This window comes from Pediculus humanus, genomic scaffold, assembly GCF_000006295.1.
Source record: "Pediculus humanus corporis 1103172108284 genomic scaffold, whole genome shotgun sequence".
Taxonomy (NCBI): domain Eukaryota; kingdom Metazoa; phylum Arthropoda; class Insecta; order Psocodea; family Pediculidae; genus Pediculus; species Pediculus humanus.
In genome coordinates, this window is record NW_002987853.1 from 613,459 (window position 1) to 637,112 (window position 23,654).

Here is a 23,654-nt window from a genome sequence, read left to right on the forward strand (position 1 = left end):
TTGTATATTTCATACATGATTTTTATTTTTCGTAAATTTTTTTTAGCCAATTTATTTATTACCTTATATTTAAAAACGGTTTTTTTAATAATAAATACACAGTTAATATTTTCAACCCAAAGTATTGAGTTTTTAATAGAATGATAATAATAATACCCTATAGTGATAATCAATCTTGCCTATTACTTCATTCAAAGCTTTTATTTGTAAATAATTGTGTGCAGTATATTTTAAAAGTGAATTCATTCTCATGGGATAAATTTTTGCAATGAGTGGAAGACATTATCAACCATTTTTAAATAATTCATTAGCAATTAGACAAGAAATTCAACGTTTTGAAAGCGTTCATCCAAGTATTTATGCTATTTATGATCTTATAGAGTTAATTCAGGATGCTGCTGTGGGACAGCAAATTCGAGATCATGTTGTTTGCATAGAAGGTAAGTGATAATAAACATTTTTTTCTTTTAAAAACATAATTTTGTCGAAACAAAAAAGAAGGGTTAACACATTGATATTAGTCTGTTCATATTTTATGTAATCTGTATACTTAAGCACTTACTCGTTTTGTTTAAAATTTACTATTCTTTAATTATTAAAACAAAAATAAAATGAAAAGTAATATGGTTTGTCGCAATGTTTATTGTTAAAATTTTTAACCAAACACGGTTATTTAAATATTTAAATATTTATAAATTATTCTCTTTTTTTTTTTCTTCTTTGCTATTCGCATTAATTTGACTTTGTCTTGAAATTTAATCACATGTTGTTTACATAACTTAAAAACTAAATAAAAAACTCTGTAAAACTTATCTGGGAAATTTTTATATAGTGATTTGCTTTCCAAACAATTTATATATATAATTTTAAATTAATTCGAGTGAAAATCATATTCTTATTCGAATTCTATATTTTCAAAATTTCATTCTCGATTACCTTTACACTATTGATGTTGGCAAATTAATTTCAGGCTAATATTAACTTAAAAGTTGTAAAAAAAAAAAATACTTTAAAGAGGTTTTTTATAATAAAAAAAATGAAAGAGAGTATTTATTGAAGAAAGGATTGTGCATATCGTAAATCAAGGCAGATCACAAATCGAAAAAAATTCACATGTAAAGTTTCTATTCGTTAAATAATTTCATAGTTAAAATGATTTAATCGTTTTGTTTATTTATTCATTAAAACATAAGTTAATAATTTGTTGTGGTCACATTATGTCACGAGTAATTTTTTTTACAATAAGTTTTATGGTGTAATAATAATTAAAAATAAATAAAAAATTTGCAGTTAAGTGATTGAAAAAATTAAAAATAAAATTTCGTTTTTAAAATAGATAGACGACAGACGAATAAAGTTTTTATTTTAGGAGTATTTGTTTTATTTTTGATTCGATTGGTTTATTATGAGAGAGAATCCCACGACTCGTTGATGATAATTTGATTTTAATTTTATTAGGCAATAATAAGACCTTGCCGAAATTGTCATGTGCTTGTCATATTTTTTTAATTCTCTCGATGTATTTGTTTAATGAATCAGATTTACGTAGGATTAATTTTACGTAGGTGAAATTTTGTAATAAAACTATACGAAGAAGTTTTTTTTTTTTTTTTTTTAGGGTTTATGATACATTTAATTTTAAAACAATTACTAAAACAGTTGCGCATTCGCAAAAAATTTCATTCGAACCTCTTATATATTTTTTGATTATCTATCACCTTTCCTCATCGTAATCGGTTAAAGTTTATGAAAATCTTTTAGGAGATGATTGGAATTAAAATCCATGTTTTCCTTTCTTTTTTTTTTTTTTTTGTAGCATGTGTTTTGTATTCTTAAAATTAAGGTTACTTACCTTTGACCCCATGTCATTTCCACGGCCTTTATGTTTTTTAATAAAACGTGAGATGGCTCTTTCAATTTGAAAAAAAAAAAAATTAATCGTTTCTTGAAAAATGTAAAAATTCTGTTTATTTCCCTAAAATAAGATGAAAAAAAAAAAAAAAAAAAAAAAAAATGAATTTCGATCAAATGTCAAAGGTTAAGCAATTCTTTTCGGGCTTAAAATATGGTTTATATTATTTCGGTGGTAAATTTTTTTTTTTTAAATATCATTGCTGAACGTGATGAAACCAATAATTTTCTCAATGACTTTTTACCTTTTTATTTTTTATTTTTTTTTTTTTTTATGTTAATAAAGAAATTATCTATCTATCCGTGAAATTTTTTTTTTTTTTATTTCCTCTTGATACTATAATCAACGCAAATATTACATTCGAAATGGGGGGAGGGAGGAGGAGGTGGGGGGAAGGAGGAAAAACTTGTTAAATTGTTTAAAGGTCTTATGTAACACTTCATTTGTCATGACGACTTTAAAATCTATAAAAGATTTTGTGGTGTGTGTTAAAAAAAAATAATTTTAATTTAATATATTTATTTTAAAATTTTAGTCATACTTAAATCATTTCATGTGGTCTCTTTATTATTATTATTATTATTATTATTTAAATTTAGGGAGGTGACCGAGTCGAATAATCAATCTTTTTTTTTTTTTTTGCGCAATGAATTTTAAATAGTTTTTTTATAGGTTACCATTTTTGTTATTATTTCCTGTATAGTGTTCGATTGTAAAAAAAATAATAATAATAATGATTTTTTTTTCCAATGGATTTACGATTTCATTCACGAAACATACGTAAAAAAAAAAAAAAAATTGATTATTTTGTGTTTTAAAACCGACTCATTTGACATTTACTTTAATAAACAATTTACAGGGAAAAAAAAAACAAAACAAAACAAGAAAAAGAGCAACGTGTTAATTGTATCGTGATTTGTTTTTGCAAATATTTCAACTTTTTTTTCTTTTTTTTTTTCCTTTTTTTTTTCGAAAATGTTTTTTTCCGCTTACTAATTATACCATCCGGGGTATCGTCGTCCGACCCACTGTTTAATGATACGTACATACGTAAATTGTTGGCAACCAAATAATAGCAAAAAAAAAAAAAAAAAAAAAACGTTCGTACATCCGCGTTTATTTTTTTTCCAATAGGAGTGGTTATCGAATTGTCCAAAATAATATATAAAAACAAAAAAAAAAAAAATGTTTCCGTTAGTGTGCGAAATACGTAAAAAAAAAAAAAAAAAAAAAATAATAACGTGACGTTATTCTAAATAAATTAAATATAAAAAAAGTGTGGGATGATGATGATGATGATGATGACACGGTGTGTCAGTTAGATAGAACGCAATACAAATTAGTTTGCATAGCTAAAAACATTGTAAATTTTATTGTTTACGACGGATATTAAACTGTCATTATTATTGTTATAATATCGTATAGTTTTTTTGTTTAAAAAATTTGAACGAAAAAATATATAAATATATATGCATGAAAAATAATCTATTTTCGCTTTCATCTTTTTTTTGTTTTTTTTTTTTTTTATTAACTTGATATTTCTATTATTATTATTATTATTTATTAACTTGATATTTGTTTTTTTTATATTTTTTTAACTAAAAAACGACTTTGACTTTAATATGAATGCTTAGATTTAAATATTTTAAAAAAAAAAAAAAGGCGGCATCATTTTTTTTTTTAACTGTAAATTAAATTACATTATAACGAACGAAGAATAACGATCTCTTTTTCTTTATTTATTTATTTCTATCTTTTCTCGCATTTTTTTTAATTTTTTAATATTTTTTTTTATTAGTCCGATTCATTAGTTTCGTTCAAGCAAAGTTGTTTTCATAATAATAATAATAATATCATTATAATCGAAATTTAATTATTTTTGCCGTAATTGTAAAAGCTTCTTTTAATCTTTATGTAATGCATGTTTATTTTTCTAGTTAGTTAATTTTCCGGTTATAAACGGTTTGCAAATATTGGATATTACCTTCTCGAAAAATAAATATATTTTTTTTTTATAATAATGTTGTTGTTGTTGTATTTGGGGGGGGGGTGGGGTAGGGAAATATAACGGGTGATATTTTGGAAGTGATAAATTTTCAATTTTACTTACCCCCCCGAGGAACGAGGTTAAATAAAAATTTTTTACTCCCTAAAGCCATACGATTATCAGCGCTACCGTGTCGAAATATGTAACTAAAATAGTTTTAAAAATTTTCACTAGATCGAGCCCTAATCGATATAAATTTTTTCTTTTATATTAATTTCCGTTGGAAAAAAATAATTGATGAAAACCAAAAAAAAAAAACCGCGTTGTTAATTGACCGACCGATTTCATTACGTTTTGACGTGCACAACCGTCTTCTTTCGTTTCGTTGATTTTTTCATCTGTTTTCCAAGATGTAAACACTTCGCATGTTAATTAATTTAATTAATAAAAAAAATTTTTTGATATTATTAATTATTATCCCATGTTGTGTTGAGGCGTCGAAATTCTTTTTTTTTTTTTTTTGTAGTACGGAAAAATGTTTAAAATTAAAAATACAAAAAAATGTCGTTGTTTTTAATGTTAAAAATTCGAATCTGCTAGCAATAGTTGAAGAAAAATGTAGTTTAAAAGTTGTTACTACTTTCAAGCGACAACTTTCTTTTTTTTTTTTTTTTTGTTTTCTCGTCGTAAAATTTGTAATTTCGGATAATAATAGAGGAAGGAAGGTTGAGTAAAAGGTTAAAGGTTAAGGCACCGTTCGGTCATCCGGGGTTTTTATTTAGGAAACGTAATTTTTTCTTTTCCTGTTTGTCCCTGCGAACTTTATAGAATGTACCTTCACCGCCTTCTCTCAAAAATGTTCTTCAAAAACTTTGTTTGATTGATTAAATTAAATTTGTAATTTAAATTCATTCATTAGCATATGCATACATACGCTTTCAATCTTCAAATATAGTCATAAAAAACAAGAAAAAAAAATTGGGGGGGGGGGATTTCGAAATAATTTAAACTCGAAATTCGGCTTTTTTTTTGTGTTTTTATAAATATTTTAAAACGTAAAAGAAATTGCAAATTACAAAAAAAAAAAAAAAAAAAAAAATCCCTCGGGTCGTCATTAAAAAAAAAAAGGTCATTTTCTTTTAAAATCTTCTTCCTCGCCCTGAAAATGATTACTTTTTTTTTTTTTTTTTAACATATTCGTATTAGAGAGAAACAAATGATATAATTAGTTTAGAAAATAATTCGAATTCGAAAGAAATTGGGGAGCCGCGAAAAGGTTTTTTTACAATTAAGACAAAAAGGAAATTGTCCGTGGGATGTTTATATTGATAATTCACACAATTTTCACACGCGGAAATTCAAAAAAAAAAAAAAAAAAAAATCTGGAAAATTGGAAAATCTGGCAATCTATAAAATCTACCGAATGATTTATTCGATTAATTTTTTTTTAGGGTTGTAAAATAATCGTACGTAAAAAAAAACCCCCCTTTAGAAAAAGAAAAGGGGTGAAAAGATAGATTAGATAATTTTTCATTATTATTTGAATTTTACGAAAAAAAAAAAAAAAAAAAAAAAATGCGAGAAAGGGTCAAAAATTGATGTTATTAGTTTTTTTTTTTTATTATTAATATTGCTACTTTTTGTTTGAAATCAAATTATAAAATTATTATTATTATTATATTTTCGTTTAGTTAAAGTGTAAAAGGAGGGGAGGGGGAGGGGGAAAGAAAGGAAAGATTAGGGAAACGTTAAATCAATATTTTGTTCTTATTTTTTCCATTATGGGTTCGTTATATTAATTTTCTCATCTTACGGTAACAAATTTAAAAAATTGTTAAAAACGAAAATCAAGATAGCGAATGGATTGATTGATTGATTGATTGACAAAAATGACATTGGCCAAATAGTAACGGAATTGAATTTTTTTTTTCCTTACAAACTTATTTAAATAACGGTAACTAGGGGATGGATCGATAGTGATGGCTGGTATCGGTGGTATTGATTTTTTTTTTTTTTTTTTTTTACGTAACGTTTAATAACTAAAAAAGTAACAAACTCTACAAACCTTCGATGGATTGGGTTGTTTAAAAAAAAATTAAGGGGGCTGAACTGAACTTATTAAAATGTGACGTGTGTGTGTGTGTGTTTTTTTTTCCCTTTTGAAATCTTACTTAAAATCTCCCTCCGTGTGGAAACAAAATAGAAAAAAAAAAAAAAAATCGTATTAGATTGCGTTTTATGAGTCATCATCATCATCATCATCATCATTGGTAGCTTGTCGTTATTATCATACAGACATCGGTCATCCATAATTCATATAAAAATAATAATTAAAGAAAATTTTTCAAAAGAACCGATCGCGAATGATAGAGACAGACGCATGCGCGCAAAAACAGTCATCCCCGTCCTTGAAATTCATCCCTTGCGCAAATGAAAAAAAAATCCGGTTTGGGGTGAAATTTTTTGTCATCGTCGTAAGTTTAAAAGATTTACGAAACACGAATCGAAAAGGCTCCGACTCCTTTTTTTGAATTCCCGTCTCGCACATACCTTTTTTTTTTTTTTTTTTTTTTAAAACTTCCTTCCTTCCTTTTTTTTTCTTCTACCTTACCACGAACTTACTTGAAAATTAAAATATTCACCGCCACCCTTCCTTTAGAAAAGAAAATGTTATCACATTGAGCGTCAAAAGGGAATAAATCAAAGAGGCGAATTGTTTTTTTTTTTTTTTTTTATTAAGGGGTTTGCGCAAAAGGGGGATGGATGATGAAAAGAATTTTCTTTTAAATTTATTATTTCGACTTGTGTCGTCTGACTTACCGGCTAGACGGGGTTGTCGGAGCTGTCGTAGAAACCGACAGCCAGCCAGCCCAACCAACCCAACCAACCATTGTGTGCCACTGCCACAAAAAACTGGTAGTTTTTTTCATTTCTTCAATTATTTCTCTCTCTCTCTCTCTCTCTCTTTCTCTCTCTTGAAATGCGTACCGTATGGATTTTTCGTGATAAGTTTTTTATCACTCGATTATGGTCGATTGCGATATTTTGGTCACTAAAAAAAAAAAAAAAAAAAGAAATCATGATGGATTAAGTCGTACAATTAAAAAATGAAAAAAATGTTTGATTAATTCGAACGAGATTGATTGATTGACTGATTGACTGACTGTGACTTACCGTCGTCGTTTTTTTTTCCATTTGTGTAAATTTTTCTTTTGTATTTGAACTCTATCATTGTATAAATTTTGTCTTCTGCTTTTTGAACTTTGCATAATGGTGGAGTTATATATATAAAAAATTCAAATTTGATCTTTTTTTTTTTTTTTATTTCTTTCGGATGATAATAATAAAAAAAAAGAAAAGAAAATTCAATTTCACCGTGTCCGAAATGGTTTTTTTTTTTCGCTTTGTTTCCCCCCCCCCTCCCCCCTCTTTGTTTTTTCGAAATCTTCCGTCTTTGTTTTGTTTTCTACGAGTTTTAGATTGATTTCGATCAAACGTAAACTTTACGTTTTTTATTTTTATTTTTTTTTTTTTTGCATATGGCGTCGCGTAATAATAAGTCTTGGGCGTTTTTTTCGTGTGCATGAAAATCATTTACGTTTTTCCTTTTTCAACGTTATCAATATTATCATTATCATTTCTCTCTCTCTCTCTCTCTTTCTCTCTCGAAGATAGGCGAACGGATGAACGAAAACGACCTGAAAAAAAAAAAAAAACGAATTAAAATATTTCGCGGCGATCGTTCTATTCTATTATTACGCAGTTAAATTGATTAAAAAATTAATAAAAAAAAAACAAACAAACAAACAAACAAACAAACTTTTCTATTTTAAAATATATGTGAATTCGAATCGGAAAAAAAAAATTCGCTTTTAGGTTGTTGACGATCGTGATTTGCATAGTCGAGTACATGGGAAAGTAAAAAAGAAAGAAAGAAAAGAATTTCTATTACGGATTAAATTATTTATTAATTTCGTTAGAAAATTACTTTAGGAATGATAAAGTGTCGCTGCTGCTGTTGCTGTTGCTTCAGCTTCTGATTCTGATTCTGCAGCAGCAAGTGTTTTTTTAATTTTTCACATTTGGCAAATAATTGATATAATTTAAAAGCGATGGGATTATGATCAGGATGATCAGGATGATGATGATGATGATGATGAGTCAGACAAATCACCCCAGGGAAAATTTTCAAAATCACCCTTATTTTTCTCAAGGGTAACATGTTTAAAAGTTTTTGACATCTTTTGTTTTGTTCTCTCTTGTAATTTATTTATTTCGGGGGAGGGATGGGAGGGGATGGGAGGGAAGGGGTAATAACTAAAATTGTTTTATTTTACATTAAAAAAAAAAAACTTTACACGAAAAATAAAAAAAAATTTTTTCGTTTTAAGAAACGTTTAAGATATAAAAACTCATTACACGACTCGCGGTAGGTTTTCTAAAACATTTTTGATATTTATCTTCCGGAGAATGATAATAATAATAATAATAATAATAATAATAATAAATTTTTATTTATTTTTGATGGCGGCCATGTAAAATAATGGCCTTCTACCGTCCGACTGAATACCACCTTAATTTTTCGAAATGAATAATATAAATCGTTTTAAGGTTTTAAATTTAAAAAAAAAAAAAAGTTTTTTCTTTTTCCATTTGGGAGACCCCCCCTTCCCGCCATTTTTTTTTTCTAAAAATTTTCCCGAGTTAATTTTCATTAAAAAAAAAAAAAAAAAAAATGGACACATTGAGTGTTTAACGTTCGATCGAATAATATTAATATTTATAATAAAATGTTTTTATACCCTTGTTAAAATAAATAAAAGTTGTAGTCAACGTTTTTTTTTTACATCATGCAATAAGTCGTCGGCCGCCACTACTACCACCACTACCACCACCATCACCATCACCACCACCACCACCACCACCATCGTGTACACGACCGAGTATATACAAGTTGAGTTCAGTTGATTTAAATTCTTTGATACGTCGCGATCTCGTGTTTTATTTATTTTTATTTTTTTGAAATTTATGCGCGCGTAATTAGTTTCCTATTTTTTTTTTTTTTTTAGTGATTAAAAAATGTTTATTTATTTTTCGACTTTTCGCGCGTTATTAATTAATAAAATAAAATAAATTAATAATAATAATAATAATAATAAAATTTTTCTATACGAAAGTAAAAGATATTTTTCGAATACGCACTATCGAATAATTACGTTGCCCTAACACGGTAATAAATTGTGACTATTATTATTATTATTATTATTATCTAGAACACACACGCACGCACACATGTGAGGTGCGTTTAATCGTTTGTTTATTTATTTATTTATTTATTTTTCATCGTGAAATTAGATTTGGTGAAAATAATGATAATAAAAAAAAAACAAGGTTTGTGCCTTGTTAATGGATAAGATTTGAAAAAAAAAAAAAAAAAATTTTTGCCTTCGGCTCCAGAGCAAAAGTAGACGACAACGACGACGACGACGACGATTTATGTTCGTATGTGCGCGCCTTAACATTTTTTTCATATCTTTTTTTTTTTATTATCGTATTTAGGCACAGGCATAGAGGAGAGAAATAAAAAAAAAAAAAAAAAAAAAAAAAAAAAACAGGTTTTTATTTTACTTTCGTTTTTTTAGACGGTTCAAAGTGATATAATCAAAAGACATTATTTATTTGAGTTTCTAATTTTCACTATCGTTTTAAAATTTGAATTTGTGGATATTAATTCAGGTTTTAACGGTACGAAAAAAAGAAAAAAAAAAAGTAGGTACGAAATCGGTTATTCGAACGTAAAAAAAGGATGAATGAAAATATTTTAGGTTGTGGTGTTTGATTCGATTTGTCGGTTTTAATTTGGGAACCGGAAAACGAAACCATTACGCGAGTACCCGTGATCGAAATTTTTTATTGATGTAATTATTAAATTTATGAATTCGGTTTGCGCGGTTACGTTTTGCGGAAATCGGAAGGGGGCAGGTGGGGGGAAAAAAACGGCTTCAAACTGTTCATCGTCACGAAGTGGCTTCTCCCTGGACCAGAGCGAGGATGCAGTCTCGCTTCGGCCGAGGGAGAATTCAATTACATATTGAAAAAAGGATCCTCGAATTCGCCGAAACTCAAATCTTTGGAAATTAAAAACGAGGCAAAAGTCGTCAAAGTTTTGGGCGACGAAGTTATGGTTAAAAACAAATGCGCGAGTTTTAAAATTCCGCAATGCGTTTGTGTCAGAGAAGGGGATAATTTTAAAATTCCAGAGATTTTGTCGACGCCGAAAAGTTTCAATCATTTATCATCGTACGGGAGAGGAGGACAAAAAGAATCGTCGTCGCCGGACGAATGTAAAACGAATTATAAAAATTTAGTGGTGGAATCGTGTAAAAAATCGAGCAAGAAAAAAAATAAAGATTCCGAACAATCGGGTAAAAAAGCTCCGGAATCGTTTTTGAGGAGTCTCAAAAGGAGGTCGTTGAGAGTCGCAAGATCTAAATCTTGGGTTTGCACGGAAAAAAGAAAATCTGGTGAGTTTTCCCGACCGACCGACCGACCGAGTCCGTCGTACCTCCTAAATCGTATGAAAATGGAAGTAAGACAAAGTAATTTATTTTATTAATAATGTTTCCGTTTCTCTCTCTCTCTCTCTCTCGATTTTAAAAAAATTCGTATTAAAATTCACAAAAAAAAAAAAAAAGGAGGGAATACGTGTTGCAAAGCATAAATTGTTTGTTTTTAAAATCGTCGTTGACCTTTTGACCTAAACGATGAGTGTCCGGTACTAATGTCACGGTTCTTCTTTTCTACATAGAAGCGGTTGGTAGGTACGTAGATAGGTAGTTACGTAAACGTATATGTAAAACGTTTTTTTCGAAAGTTTGAAATTCATCGTCCGATGATCTTGAACCTTAAACCTTTAGCTGACTAAAAGGAGAGGAAAAACGGGTCGTTTCCTTTTCTCTCTCTCTCTCTCTCTCTCTCTCTCTCTCTCTGTTCCTCTCAATCCATCACCTTGACTTAACATTTAGATGCGAAAATTTTTTTTTTTTTTTTTATCCCATTCGATTACACTCATTATTACTATCATTATCGTATTTTTATTATTTTTTTCCAATCCTCGATTTCCGCATTGTAATGACGATGAGCAGAGTTTTTGATGGAAGGAAGGAAGAAAGACTGGAATGATGTGGAAATTTTTTCCAGTCAGGTTTAAATACAGAAAAATAAATATTATTAATAAGATTAATAAAATAAAAAATAAAAAAACGCGTTTTATTAATAAACCTTAAATTCGCTTATAGCTTTTAAAAATAAAAATAAAAATACCGTTCAGAACGACAGAGAGAGAGAGAGAGAGAGAGAAAAGTAATTTAAACGGAATTTTATTATTATTAAAAAATTATTTATTAATAAACGGAAATTTTCCCGTCCGATAATGGAGGAAAAAAAAAAAAAAAAAATTATAGCGTATCACGTAAAACATATAAACAGACGCCATTAAATAAAAAAAAAAAAAAAAATTTAGAAACCGCCACATTTTTTTTCTCTCTAACACGTTACTTATTCGAATTCATCCATTTAAGTGGTTTTAACAGAAAACTTTTCTTCTGGTTTTGTTGTTGTAACGGAAAACCTCTTTGGCAATAATAATAATAATAATAATAATCTTCACTTGTTTTATTATTTTTATTAATTTTATCATTTCCGGTTAAATAAATTTTTTTTTTTTTTTTAATTATCTGACAAAACTTGTTTGTTGATTTCAATTAAAAAAAAAGAAGAAAAAAAGTCGTTTTTATTGTATTTATAATTATTTATATGTTTGTTCAATGAAACATCATCATCATCAAAGGGGAGGGGAAGGAGGGGGGAGGGGGGGAAATCGTGAGTAAGTGTCCTTTTTTAAAAATGGAGTTCGAAGGATGACAATTTGTGCTTTTAGCAAATGTCAGGTGAGAACGTGTGTGTGCCTGCCTGCATGCATGCATGCCTGCTTGTTCCTAATCAGATTGAAATTATAAAAAAAGGAAAATTATCAATTTTCCTTCAGGAAAGATAAAGAAAGAAAAGTTTTGTTATAGATTAAGGCTTTAACGTAAAATGTGACTCGAAAAAAAAAAATTTTTTTCTGGGAAAATGTGTTTTGTACACGAAATCGTGGCAGTTGGTCGAATTCGAATTTCTTCCCCAAGACAGCAGCTGCATGCACGATTTTAAAATTCCCTGTTCTTATTATTGAGTGAGTTTCTGGAATACAATGCAGCGTGACCTCGTGAATGCCTTTTTTTTTTTTTTTTTTTTTGTCGTCGTATACCCTTAATTTATCTGCTACCATTTACCTGTGGCGCCAACTTTTTTTTTTTTCTAGAAAAATCTATACCGGCTGTAATCGAAAAGTAAAAATTCGTTTTTTTTTCCCCTCCCCCCTCCCCTTCCTTCCTTCTTTGCATTATTCATTTATTATTATTATTATTATTATTATTTCTTTATCCTCTCTTGTAAACGTTCGAATGTTGTTGTAGGAGGTGGCTCGTATCTTATTCGTGCATTTAAATTTCAACATGTGTGATATCAATTGCGAAATTATCCGGTATTTGGTTGGTGACTTGCAAAATAAGGAAACACAAAAAAAAATTTTTTTTATCAGTTACAGATTGGCCACCGTTTAGAATGTTAAGTTTTCTGTCTCTCTCTCTCTCTCTTTCGATTGTTACCAATTTTAGTTTGTGGGGGGAGGGAAGGGAAATGATTTTGGTGACTCTTAGTCAGTGTTATAATTTTTTTTTTTTTTGTAGTTCGGGATAGTCGATCTGAATTCTTTGTTTTCCTTTTCGAATTATAGATTCATTCGTGAATAGTCAAGAATGGACTTTGTCGAGAGGCGTCCCGGATCTTCGATTGGGAATCGTCGGTTCTCTATCGTCGGGAAAATCGGCGTTGGTTCATCGGTACTTGACGGGATCTTACATGCAAGAAGAATCTCCGGAAGGTGGAAGGTTCAAAAAAGAAATTTTGGTCGATGGACAAAGTTATCTTCTTCTCATTCGAGATGAAGGGGGTCCGCCCGAGTTGCAGGTAAAATTTGAAAATTTTGTTACCGTTCACTTTTTCTCCTCCGTCTCCCCGCCCCCCGCCCCCCCCACCACTTCTTCCTCTCTTATACGTGAAGGTTGAAAAGTAAAAATGCCTTGGAAAAATTGAATTTAATTTCAATAAAAATGTCAAACAATAAACCTATTCGAAATCGCTCAAATGCGCAGCATGTCAGAGAAAGATAGATATAGAAAGAGATAAAGAGAGAGAGAGAGAGAGAAAGTTACAATAACATTGATTATATTGTTTAATAATAAATGCGATCTAAACCACGACGATCAATTTTATCTGCCACAAAAAGAAAAAAAAAAAAACAATTAAATGATTAAAACTCGTAAGTGATTTTTTCTCCTGAAAGAGGAAAAATTTTGTTCTAGTATGTTCTTAAAATGTTTATTATCTCTCTCTCTCTCTCTCTCTCTCTATGAAAATTGTATAAATTGCACATGTCTCTAATTATGTTTTTCTTTTTTTTTTCGATTTCACGAAATTTTAGTTTACCTCGTGGGTTGACGCAGTTATATTCGTATTCAGTTTAGAAAACGAGGCTAGTTTCAATGCAATTTACAATTATTATACAAAGATGGCTCATTATCGCAATTCTTCGGAGATTCCACTCATTCTAGTCGGAACTCAGGATGCAATCAGTGAAAACAATCCGAGAGTTATTGATGATTCGAGAGCGAGAAAACTTGCAAGCGATTTAAAACGTTGCAGTTATTACGAAACGTGTGCAACCTACGGTCTTAACGTCGAAAGAGTTTTTCAAGATGGTGAGACATTTTTTTCTTTTTTTTTTTTTTTCTGTCGAAAAGAAGAGAATAAAAGATAAAGTTAAACTACTAACTACTACATCATCTGTTTAACGTCATTTAATTTTTCTTTTTAATTCTCGTGTTTAAATAACAGCTTGTCAAAAAATTGTTCAACAAAGACTTAATAATCAAATCACGTCGCAAGTTCCCGGAACGCCGACAAATTCCAGACCGTCAACGCCGAATAATCACTTCAGTTCGATGATTCCAATTGGTAATGTCGGATTGCGGCATTATTCTCAACCGTCTCCCACGAATGGAATCATAAACACGAGCAGTTCGTCCGGTGGATCTCCCTCGACTAATAACACTCTCGCATCGGCTTCTCCCTGTCACATACCCCATAAGGTACTTGAAAATATTCTCTGTCTCCTTTTTTTCATCCCGGTTGTTACAACGGTTGCTTTTACACACAGCCGAATAAAAAAAAAAATAAAAATTTTCCTTCAGGAATCCATGAGTCGACAAATTCACGCGTTGTCCGCATCGAGTCATCAACTTCACAGGCATCCAGATATAATAAGCAAAGCTGACGTTTCCCTAAGGAACGAAGAAAAAAGAGCCGGAAGTTATGCGACGTTGGGCATTTCGCAAACTCACACGTTCACCACTGAAAACAACAACACGAAATTTGGACAGAGTCAAAATGTAGAAAATACGGGGACGTCGGGAAAGGATAAGGATTTGCCCACTCCTAGTTCTACTCCCACCACGTCTAGGTGCGTTATTACGAATAACATCCATAATTTATAACTGACGTGCCTTTTATTCTTAAAAGAAGTTTGCGGTTCCTATAATTGGCGATTCTTTTGCAGGAAAACTAGAAGGCGATCGAATCTTTTTACGTCGTCGAAAAAGGGAGATGACAAATTGAAAAATGGCGGCGAGTTGGGAAGTGGAAGAGCGATACCTCTGAAGCAAGGACTCTTGTACAAAAGAAGTAGCAAGTCTTTGAACAAGGAATGGAAAAAAAAATATGTGACGCTGTGCGATGACGGGAGACTCATTTATTATCCTAACTTGCAGGTAGGTACCTTTCGAATGTTAATTTATGACGTCAATGGTGTATGGTAGCCAATCAAATTGGCTTTATTACAATTTTAACGTTTTTGATTGGTTTTCACGAAAAGGATTACATGGACAACATACACGGGAAAGAAATTTCTTTGCAATACGTCACGGTAAAAGTTCCCGGTCAAAAGCCGAGAGGATCGAGATCTATAATTCCAGCGAGCAACGGTCTCAACGACGGTATTTCGAATCTCTCCTTATGTAATTACGTTGGAAAAGATAAAAAACTCGGTGATAAATCTTCATTGTCGACTTTTGATGCCAATAAAGATTCAGGTACGTTTTCCTAAATTTTAACCGGAATCCAATCGGAAGGATTCGTTTTAATCGAATTGAAAATTTTTAGGTTCTCTGTCTTTGCCGCAACAAAATGACGATGGAATCCCTTCCAACAATTCAGTTTTCATTAACGGGGCCGATCTTAGAATAGAAACTCCAAATGTTAAAAAAAGACACAGGAGAATAAAAAGTAGCGGAGTTAAAAATGCCGAATGTGACGGTAAGTGACACAAAAAAAAAAAAAAATGGATGAGAGACGGTTGCTCACCGGTTGTAACCGTTGCTATGTTGTTGTTTCAGATCCAGACGGATACGAATTTTTTATCGTTAGCCTGGATAACAAGCAGTGGCATTTCGAAGCGAGTAATTCGGAAGAAAGAGACGATTGGGTTTCCGCCATCGAACAACAGATATTGAATAGTTTGCAAGGGAACGAAATAAGCAAGTCTCGATCTCGATTCGCAATCGTCGATTCGGCTGTTTTAATAGCCGTTAAAAATAAAGTACCTGGAAATGCATATTGCGTCGATTGCGATGCTCCAAGTAATTATTATCATCATTATTATATCGCGAAATAACGGCCGGGAACGATATCGATCTGTAAATTTTTTTGTTGTTTCAGAACCCTGTTGGGCGAGTATTAATTTAGGCGTTTTAATGTGCATAGAATGCTCGGGCATTCACAGAAATCTCGGATCCCATATTTCAAGGGTGAGATCATTAGATCTCGACGAATGGCCGTAAGTTTATAGAGTTTTTTCTGAACAACCGAAGCCATGTTGGTTATTTAGTTTAACGGGATTTTTTTTATTAAATTTCAGACCCGGTCCTCTTAGCCTAATGCTAGCGATTGGGAACGCGATGGCGAATTCGATATGGGAAAGAAATACGGGAGGACAAACGAAGCCAAATTTTTCTTCGAGCAGAGAAGAGAAAGAACGTTGGATAAGAGCAAAATACGAAAACAAAGAATTTTTGCAAAGTTTAAGTTACAGCACGCCCATCAATCAACAACTCATTGATGCCATTTGCAGGTATTTAAATGATTTTTCACAAAAGGCCGGGGGAGGGGAAGGGAAGGAGAGGGGAGGAGGAGGGAATTCAAATCCACGCAAAACGCATTTTTTTCTTTTTTTTTTTTTTTTTGTTTGTTTCAGAGCGGACATAAAAGCATTATTAATAATATTAGCTCATTCAACTCCCGAAGACGTCAATTGTACGGTTAGCGGACAAGATTTAAGAACGCCATTGCATTTAGCGTCTGCAATGGGAAATTTGCCCGTTGCTCAATTACTCATTTGGGTAAGTTTCGATATTCGATAAGTTTCGATTCGATATTCGATGTATTCGATAAGTTTCGATTCGATATTTAAATTGATTTTTTTACTTACCCAGTACGGAGCAAATCCGAGGACTTTGGATCACGAGGGTAGAAGTTGTCTGTCGTATGCGATGACGGCTTCGTGCAAATCCACAACCGACGTCACAAATTTGATTAATTTATTAACGGACGTTGGCGCGACACCATCGGATTCTGGAACAAATCGTAGGAGTTCAACCGGACGTAAAGATTTACCAACATTTAATAAAGTTACCATCTAGTATTATTAATAAAAATAAAAATAAAAAAAAAAAAATTTAATAACGTAAGACAATCTTAATTTGTATTAAAAAAAAAAAAAAAAAAGAAAAAAAATCGCCAACAGCATTTTCCCGACAACAACAACAACAACAACTAAAATAAAATTGATGAACACGATTCGAAACGTTTTTTGTTTGTTTTTCTGTGCACGTGTGCACGTGTGCGTGTGCGTGCGATATATCATTTTGTAAAAAAAAAAAAAAATGTCGATCTATGAGATCTTCTTCGTAAATCATTCCAAGAATAAAAAAAATTTTTTTTTTTTTTTTAATCAAGTCTCATCGGAGGCCTTCATTTTAATTGTTTGTTTGTTTTACTTATTTATTTATTACCGCCCTCTTTTTTTTTTTTTTTTTAAATCAAATATGTCTTAAATTAAAAATAATTTTTTTTTTTTTTTTTGTTTATAAAAAAATTTAAATTCTAAAAAACTCCATATTAAAATTTAAAATAAGAAAAAAATTTGACTGATTAATTTAAAAAGACTTTTTTTTTGTCACATGAGGCAACAACAGAGCAAAGTAAAATTTTTTTTTTTTTTTATTGTATTTACTTTAATTATTATTATTATATATATATATATATAATATATATACATAGATAAATATATATACATAATATAAATAAATAAATATGTCATGTTAGATTCGCGTTATAAATATTATTATTATTTTTTTTTTTTTTGTCTTTTCTGTTGTGATATTTTATTATTATTATTATTTTTATTATTATTATTATTATTATTATTATTATTATTATAAATAGTATTTCTTTTTTTTTTTAATCGTGTAGTTAGTTAGTTTTTAAAATATTAATATTTAATGTAAATTAATAAATTCGTTCGAGGGTTTCTTCTTCTTTTTTTATGTAAATAAATATAATAATAATAATAATAATAATAATAATAATAATAATAATAATAATAATAATAATTTTTTTAAAATATATTCTCTCATCAAAATTTTTAAAGGGAAATTAATTTTCAATAGAAAAAAAAAAACATTTCGGTCTCTATTATTATTATTATTATTAAAAATTTCTTTTCGTTTTAGTTTGTTATTTGATTTTATTATTATTATTATTTTTGTCGAAAGGTTTTTTTGTTTGTTTGTTTGTTTGTTTCACGTGTGTAAATAACCGGAAATAGTACAAATTTATTAATATATATGTATGTATATGGATTAAGTGAATTTCTAGTAAGAAAATGTCTGTCTCACATTATTTTTATTATTATTATTATTGTCTTTTTTATTTTAATTTCATCTTTAAATCGAACCCATATTATATAATTAATAATGATAATAATAATAATAATATTATTATTAAAAAAAAGTATTTAAAAACATTAAAGCCTTGGGATATTATTATTATTATTAAATAAGATTAATGAATGAATAATTTAATAATAATAAAATTATTTTATACGTTTCTAGTGCCATAAAGCTTTGATTTGATTTTTTTTTCTTAAATTAATCTCCGTCCTCACATAATAATAATAATAATAATAATAATAATTTTCACACGCGCACACACACACACATTATTCATTTTGTGGTAAAAAACATGCTTTTTAATAATGATAATCATAATAATGATAAGGCTTATGGAAATTATTGTATGCTTTCATATAAATGTTTTTTTTTTTTTTTTTTTTTTTTTTGTTATTATTATTAATATAATACCAAAAAATAATCAAAAAAAAAAATGGAAAAAAATTTTAATTGTACTTACCTAATTAAATTTGGTTTCATTTATGTATTCATTCATTCATTCATTCATTCATCCATAATAATAATATTAATGATGTTTGTTCTCTAAAGTATTATTCTTGGAAAAAAAAATATTTAGATGTGTTCATTGCTAATTATCTTAATTCAATTATAAATAAAATAAATTAAATTAAGATTTAATATTGCCTTTAAATAGCCTGAAAAAAAAAAAAAAAAAAAAAAAACTAATATTAAAATAAATAATCGGTGTTAAATGATATTATTGGTATTTTTTATTTACAAATAAAAGTATTTATAATTAATGGCGACATTAGTTTAAATAAATAAAAACAATATTTATTAAAAGCAATTTTAAATGTAAGGTGTATTTATAATAAAATAAAATAAAATACTTACTAAATAATTCGTTTGTTTTTATTTCACATTCGCGTGTTACCTATAACGAAGTCTATCCGCCATTTTGAATATTCCATTTGAAAATAAAAGCAGACGACAAAATTCAAATTGGCGGTAAACGTTAACGTTTTTTTTTCCCCGACAAAAAAAGTTTAACATACAGGTAAATTATTATTATTTTAACAATTTAATTAAAATTATTAATATTTTAATGAAAATAAATTTAATTAATTATTATATTTAATTAATTTAAAATTGAAAAAGGTAAATTTAATTGATAATCATTTGTTTTTTATATAAAATATTTAATAAATTAATGATGTGAATTGTGCAGCTTTGATTGAATTCATTTCAAAATTTAAATTAAATTTAATTCATTTCAAACTGAAAAGGAAAATTTTAAATTTTCATATCAATTTATTTCAAGGATTGTATTTATGTATGTATCATGTATTATTATTTAATTAAATAATTATTTAACAAAAACATTTTATATGTTTTTTGAAATGCTGAATAGTTTAAAATTATTTACATATTGACCTTCTTTTTATTATATGTAAAATATAAAGTAAGACATTATAGAATACAAATTTTTAAATTTATAATAAAAAACCTTTTGTAAAAATTTTTGTTATTTTTTATTTCAGTAACAATATTTGTCCTTGCTCTTTTCATGGTTTAATGAATTGAATTTATTGGATAATAATACTACTCTTACCTCCGGCCATTAAATCTTAATTTTACAAAGAAGAGAGTTATAAAATGGACTAAAATATGTTTTCTTATAAAACAAATGGTAAAATCAAAACCTTGTTGGAAGTTTATAAAAATTCATCAGATTTAATTGTTCTGGTAGTTATACTTGGCCATTTAGGACATTTTGTAAAAATTCTATGATTATGTATGGAATCATCAATAAAATATTATTGTAAAGCATAAAATAAGTTTTATAATTTTAAAAAAATTAATTGAATTAATTAAATGGCAATAAGGGATGTGAATTAATAAGAATTTCAACAACTGTAAACCTAACTAAAACTGATATTGTTAACAAATATTTGAATTTTAGTCATGTTGTACGCTGAAAACTAAAATTATAATTTAAAATAATAGACCATTTTGATAATTCAAGAAAATCATTTGTGCCTTTTCTAACGGGAAATGGAAATCTTACAGTGGAAAAAGGACAATTTAAAAAACCTTTTAATATATTTGAACTTAAGTGCGAACAGTGAAGAAAATGAAAAAAATTTTTCTGTATGTAATTTTTTTCTGTTGTTTTTATCTTAAATCTCATGCTTTTGTTCTTAAGAAAAATGAAGGTTCGGTAAGTTTTAACTCAATGAATTTTACAAAAAAAAAAACCTTTTTTTTTTAAATTTTTTACAAAAAAACCCAACCCTTTTCAAAGGATTGAAAATAGATAAATTTAATGGGTTGCAACATGGAAAAAGTTTTAAATATTTATTTAAGTTAAAATGTTTTTTTTTTTTTTTTTTTTGTAATTTGATATTTTAGAGATTTAAAAGAAGTATTGACTTAATATCATCATTAGAACATGTATCGGACGTTCGGTTACCCAGGGATATCACTCCTGTAAGTTATGCTTTAGAATTGCAACCATTTATTGAAGAAGGAGAATTTCAAGGACATGTAACAATAAATATAACGGTTTTGGAAGATACCGATAAAATTATACTAAATGCACATCAAGAACTGGAAATATCTGAGGGTGATATTAGTGTGATACAATTTCCCTCTCGTCAAATTGTCAAAAAGCATGCACCCATCCCTACAACCACAACTCTTCCTGAAACTACAACATCCGGTACATCAACCGTGTCAACTGTAGAAACTACAACGGCAAAAACGACAGAACAACCGGTACCTGTGGCACCGGTACCGGTAGGAGCTGCCAGATTAGTTCCTGTATCTTCTAGTTTCATACCGGAAAATGCTTGTACCTCGGGTTCATCTTGCACTGCGGGTTCAGGTACTTGTTTTAAATATTCAGGATGAAAAGCTAAATAAGAGTCCTAATTTATTTAATTGATTCAAATGTTATTATAGGCCACGAAAAAGAAGCAGAAAAATCAAAAACAAAAAACAAAGAAGAAGAAGAAGAAGGGAAAAACGAATCTTCGTCTGATTCATCAGAAGAATCGGAAAAATCAGAATCGTCAACCGAAATAAATAAATCGAAACCTCTTCCGGGAGTCATAGCGGCCGACATTAAACCGTGAGTTACAAACGTTAATTAAATAATTGCATATGATAACACACTTTAAACATTTTTAATTTCAATCGTTTTGGGGAACAATAGGCAAAAAGATATGCCGGATACAATTTCCGTTGACAATAACAATCACGAATCGGTTTCATTGAAAATAATTAAAACAGAAAGACAGTTAAACAAACAATGGTATATAATTCACGTAATGGGAAGTTTAAAACGAGGGCAAAACTATCAAGTGAATTTAAAATTTACCGGAGCACTTTTAACAAATAGCAAAGATGGATTTTTCCAAGAAAGTTACGTACATAAACAATCGGGAGAAAAAAAGTGAGAAATAAATGTTTTTTTTTTAAAAAAAAGAAAACATTCTATGAAATCAATTCATTTATATTTAAAAAAGTATATTTTTATTTCGTCGCAGGCAATTTGTCGCGACTCAATTTCGTCCAAATCACGCGAGAAGAGTTTTTCCATGTTTCGACGAACCTGCATATAAAGTTCCCTTCGAAATTAAAATTGCTAGAAATCCTAAAATGGTAGCCATTTCAAATATGCCAGTTTTGCAAACTGAGCAAAGGTATTTTTAAAAAAAACATTCTTACGTAAATCCGTTTATTGTGAAAAATTTACCCAACCGGGAAAATTCTTTCTTTTTTTTTTTAGCAATACGGAAAATGAATGGGTTTGGGATCATTTTCAAACGACTCCACCAATTTCAACTTTTTCATTAGCTGTTATGATATCAGATCTTCAACAAGTTCCAACTCCCAAAAACAATGATAATAAAAAAGAATATGATAAAGGTTTTTCTTTTTTTTTATTAATTATTAATTAAAATTATTTTTTAAATTTTTTTATTTTATTTAAAGCCGTGAGAGTTTGGGGTCGAGAAGATATCATACCAGCATTGAAAAATGCAGCAAAATCAGCACCGAAAATTTTAAAAGAACTCGAATTGTATTTTGATATGCCGTTACCAGTACCCAAATTAGATTTAATTGCTCTTCCGGGATACACAGCCATTCCCGATTCAACTTGGGGAGTTATTTTTTTCAAGTTAGTGTTGGAAAATAATTCTAAACGTGTATTTACATCTTCCACAATTTATACATACTTTTCTTTTGCCAACAGAGAAAGTGATTTAACGACGGAGGAGCATTTAGTTAGACACATTGCCAAAGAATTAGTTTATCAATGGGTGGGAAATCTTATCACACCTCATTGGTGGAGCGAAGTACACCTTAATAAAGCTCTTTGTAATTTCATCGCTTATATAATTTCATTGAGGGTAAATTTCTAACAATTTTTTTATTTATTTCACAATTTTTTTTTATCCCGTATCCTGAAAATAAATTTCAAAAAAAAAAAAATTTTTACAGATAGATTCTTCGATGATACAAAATTCGGGACTTTGGACTAAAACTTATCCTCTTTACTACGAATACGGACGAAGTCAACCCTATAAACAATTACCATCACAAAAACCTCCAAAAACCGTTACGAAAAGTAATAATAATTAATTTATTTAAATAAAAGAGTTTATTATTAAAAAATAAAATTAATTTTAAAAAAAAAAAAAATTTTAGGTGAACTCATTCTCAGGATGTTAAATTACACATTATCTGAAAATACGTTTCAAAAAGCCATTCAACAATTGATCAAAGAAAGGTAAAATTAAAACAAAAAATTTTTTGTTGAAATATAAAGGCTGATCTTGAGGTATGTTTTCTCCAGGAAACACAAAACATTTACACAAGATGACGTATGGAATTCTTTAACCGAACGTGCTGGAGTCGATGGAACTTTACCAGACCCCGTCACTATAACTCAAGTTGCAAATTCTTGGATAAATAAAGAAAGGTTGCCATTGGTTGATTTTATAAGAAATTACGAAAATAATTCGGCGGAAGTAACTCAGGTACATTTAAATTTTTCATTCGCGCCCATTCGATGAAATTCTAATAAATTTTAATTTAATTTTTCAGTCGGTTTTCATTCGAGATCACGCAGATGAAAATACGACAAACGTTGATGAAAATCTAACATGGATGATACCATTAATCGTTGTCAGACAAAACAATTTGAATTTTTCCCAAATGAAACCCGTTGCCTGGATGAAAGATGAAAAAAAAATTATCGTTAATAATTTACCATCTTCGAATTATTTCGTCATCGTCAATCCGGAAGAAATTGGTAAATAACCAACGGAAAAATTATCTGCAGACGAAAAAAGTTTAACGGATTTTAAATGTTTAAAAAAAATTTTTATTTCAAGGGCCATTCATTGTTAATTACGATTCATATAATTGGCAATTGCTTTCGTATTTTCTGGAAAAATTTGCCGCCAACGGTCAAATACCACCTGCAACAAGAGCCAAATTAATACACGATTCTTTAAATTTGGCATACGCTGGAAAATTAAAATTTGACGTGGCACTAATCTTAACGAGATTTTTATACAACGAAAAAGATCCAATCGTTTGGCAAGCAGCTTTT

General features: G+C 29.0%; 4 protein-coding genes across 4 annotated transcripts in view; all 4 read left to right on the forward strand.

Annotated features, from left to right (window-relative positions):
• Positions 1-268: 268 nt before the first annotated feature.
• Positions 269-1,080, forward strand: Phum_PHUM522530 (uncharacterized protein; the record flags this gene model as incomplete). Its single annotated transcript, XM_002431300.1, has 2 exons — positions 269-440; positions 1,016-1,080. 2 exons carry the CDS (start codon positions 269-271, stop codon positions 1,078-1,080), a joined length of 237 nt encoding a protein of 78 aa, XP_002431345.1.
• Positions 1,081-9,705: 8,625 nt separating this feature from the next.
• Phum_PHUM522540 (uncharacterized protein) lies at positions 9,706-10,620 on the forward strand (the record flags this gene model as incomplete). Its single annotated transcript, XM_002431301.1, has 3 exons — positions 9,706-9,724; positions 9,944-10,423; positions 10,595-10,620. The coding sequence occupies 3 exons, from the start codon at positions 9,706-9,708 to the stop codon at positions 10,618-10,620; spliced, it is 525 nt and encodes a 174-aa protein (XP_002431346.1).
• A 1,837-nt stretch (positions 10,621-12,457) lies between these two features.
• Phum_PHUM522550 (Centaurin-gamma, putative) lies at positions 12,458-16,756 on the forward strand (the record flags this gene model as incomplete). The annotated part of the gene is made up of 13 exons (XM_002431302.1): positions 12,458-12,497; positions 12,739-12,971; positions 13,486-13,762; positions 13,899-14,152; positions 14,255-14,523; positions 14,620-14,830; positions 14,935-15,151; positions 15,222-15,374; positions 15,455-15,697; positions 15,777-15,894; positions 15,976-16,188; positions 16,312-16,456; positions 16,550-16,756. The coding sequence occupies 13 exons, from the start codon at positions 12,458-12,460 to the stop codon at positions 16,754-16,756; spliced, it is 2,580 nt and encodes an 859-aa protein (XP_002431347.1).
• A 3,406-nt stretch (positions 16,757-20,162) lies between these two features.
• Phum_PHUM522560 (Laeverin, putative) overlaps positions 20,163-23,654 on the forward strand; it is a gene marked incomplete at both ends in the record, with an annotated part of 4,898 nt that continues 1,406 nt past the window's right edge. The window contains 12 exons of the mRNA XM_002431303.1: positions 20,163-20,249; positions 20,441-20,654; positions 21,254-21,485; positions 21,580-21,735; positions 21,822-21,961; positions 22,028-22,240; positions 22,292-22,446; positions 22,538-22,664; positions 22,745-22,826; positions 22,893-23,076; positions 23,144-23,351; positions 23,434-23,636. Of these exons, the coding sequence (XP_002431348.1) occupies positions 20,163-20,249; positions 20,441-20,654; positions 21,254-21,485; positions 21,580-21,735; positions 21,822-21,961; positions 22,028-22,240; positions 22,292-22,446; positions 22,538-22,664; positions 22,745-22,826; positions 22,893-23,076; positions 23,144-23,351; positions 23,434-23,636 (2,001 nt within the window). The remainder of the gene's footprint in view (positions 20,250-20,440; positions 20,655-21,253; positions 21,486-21,579; positions 21,736-21,821; positions 21,962-22,027; positions 22,241-22,291; positions 22,447-22,537; positions 22,665-22,744; positions 22,827-22,892; positions 23,077-23,143; positions 23,352-23,433; positions 23,637-23,654) is intronic.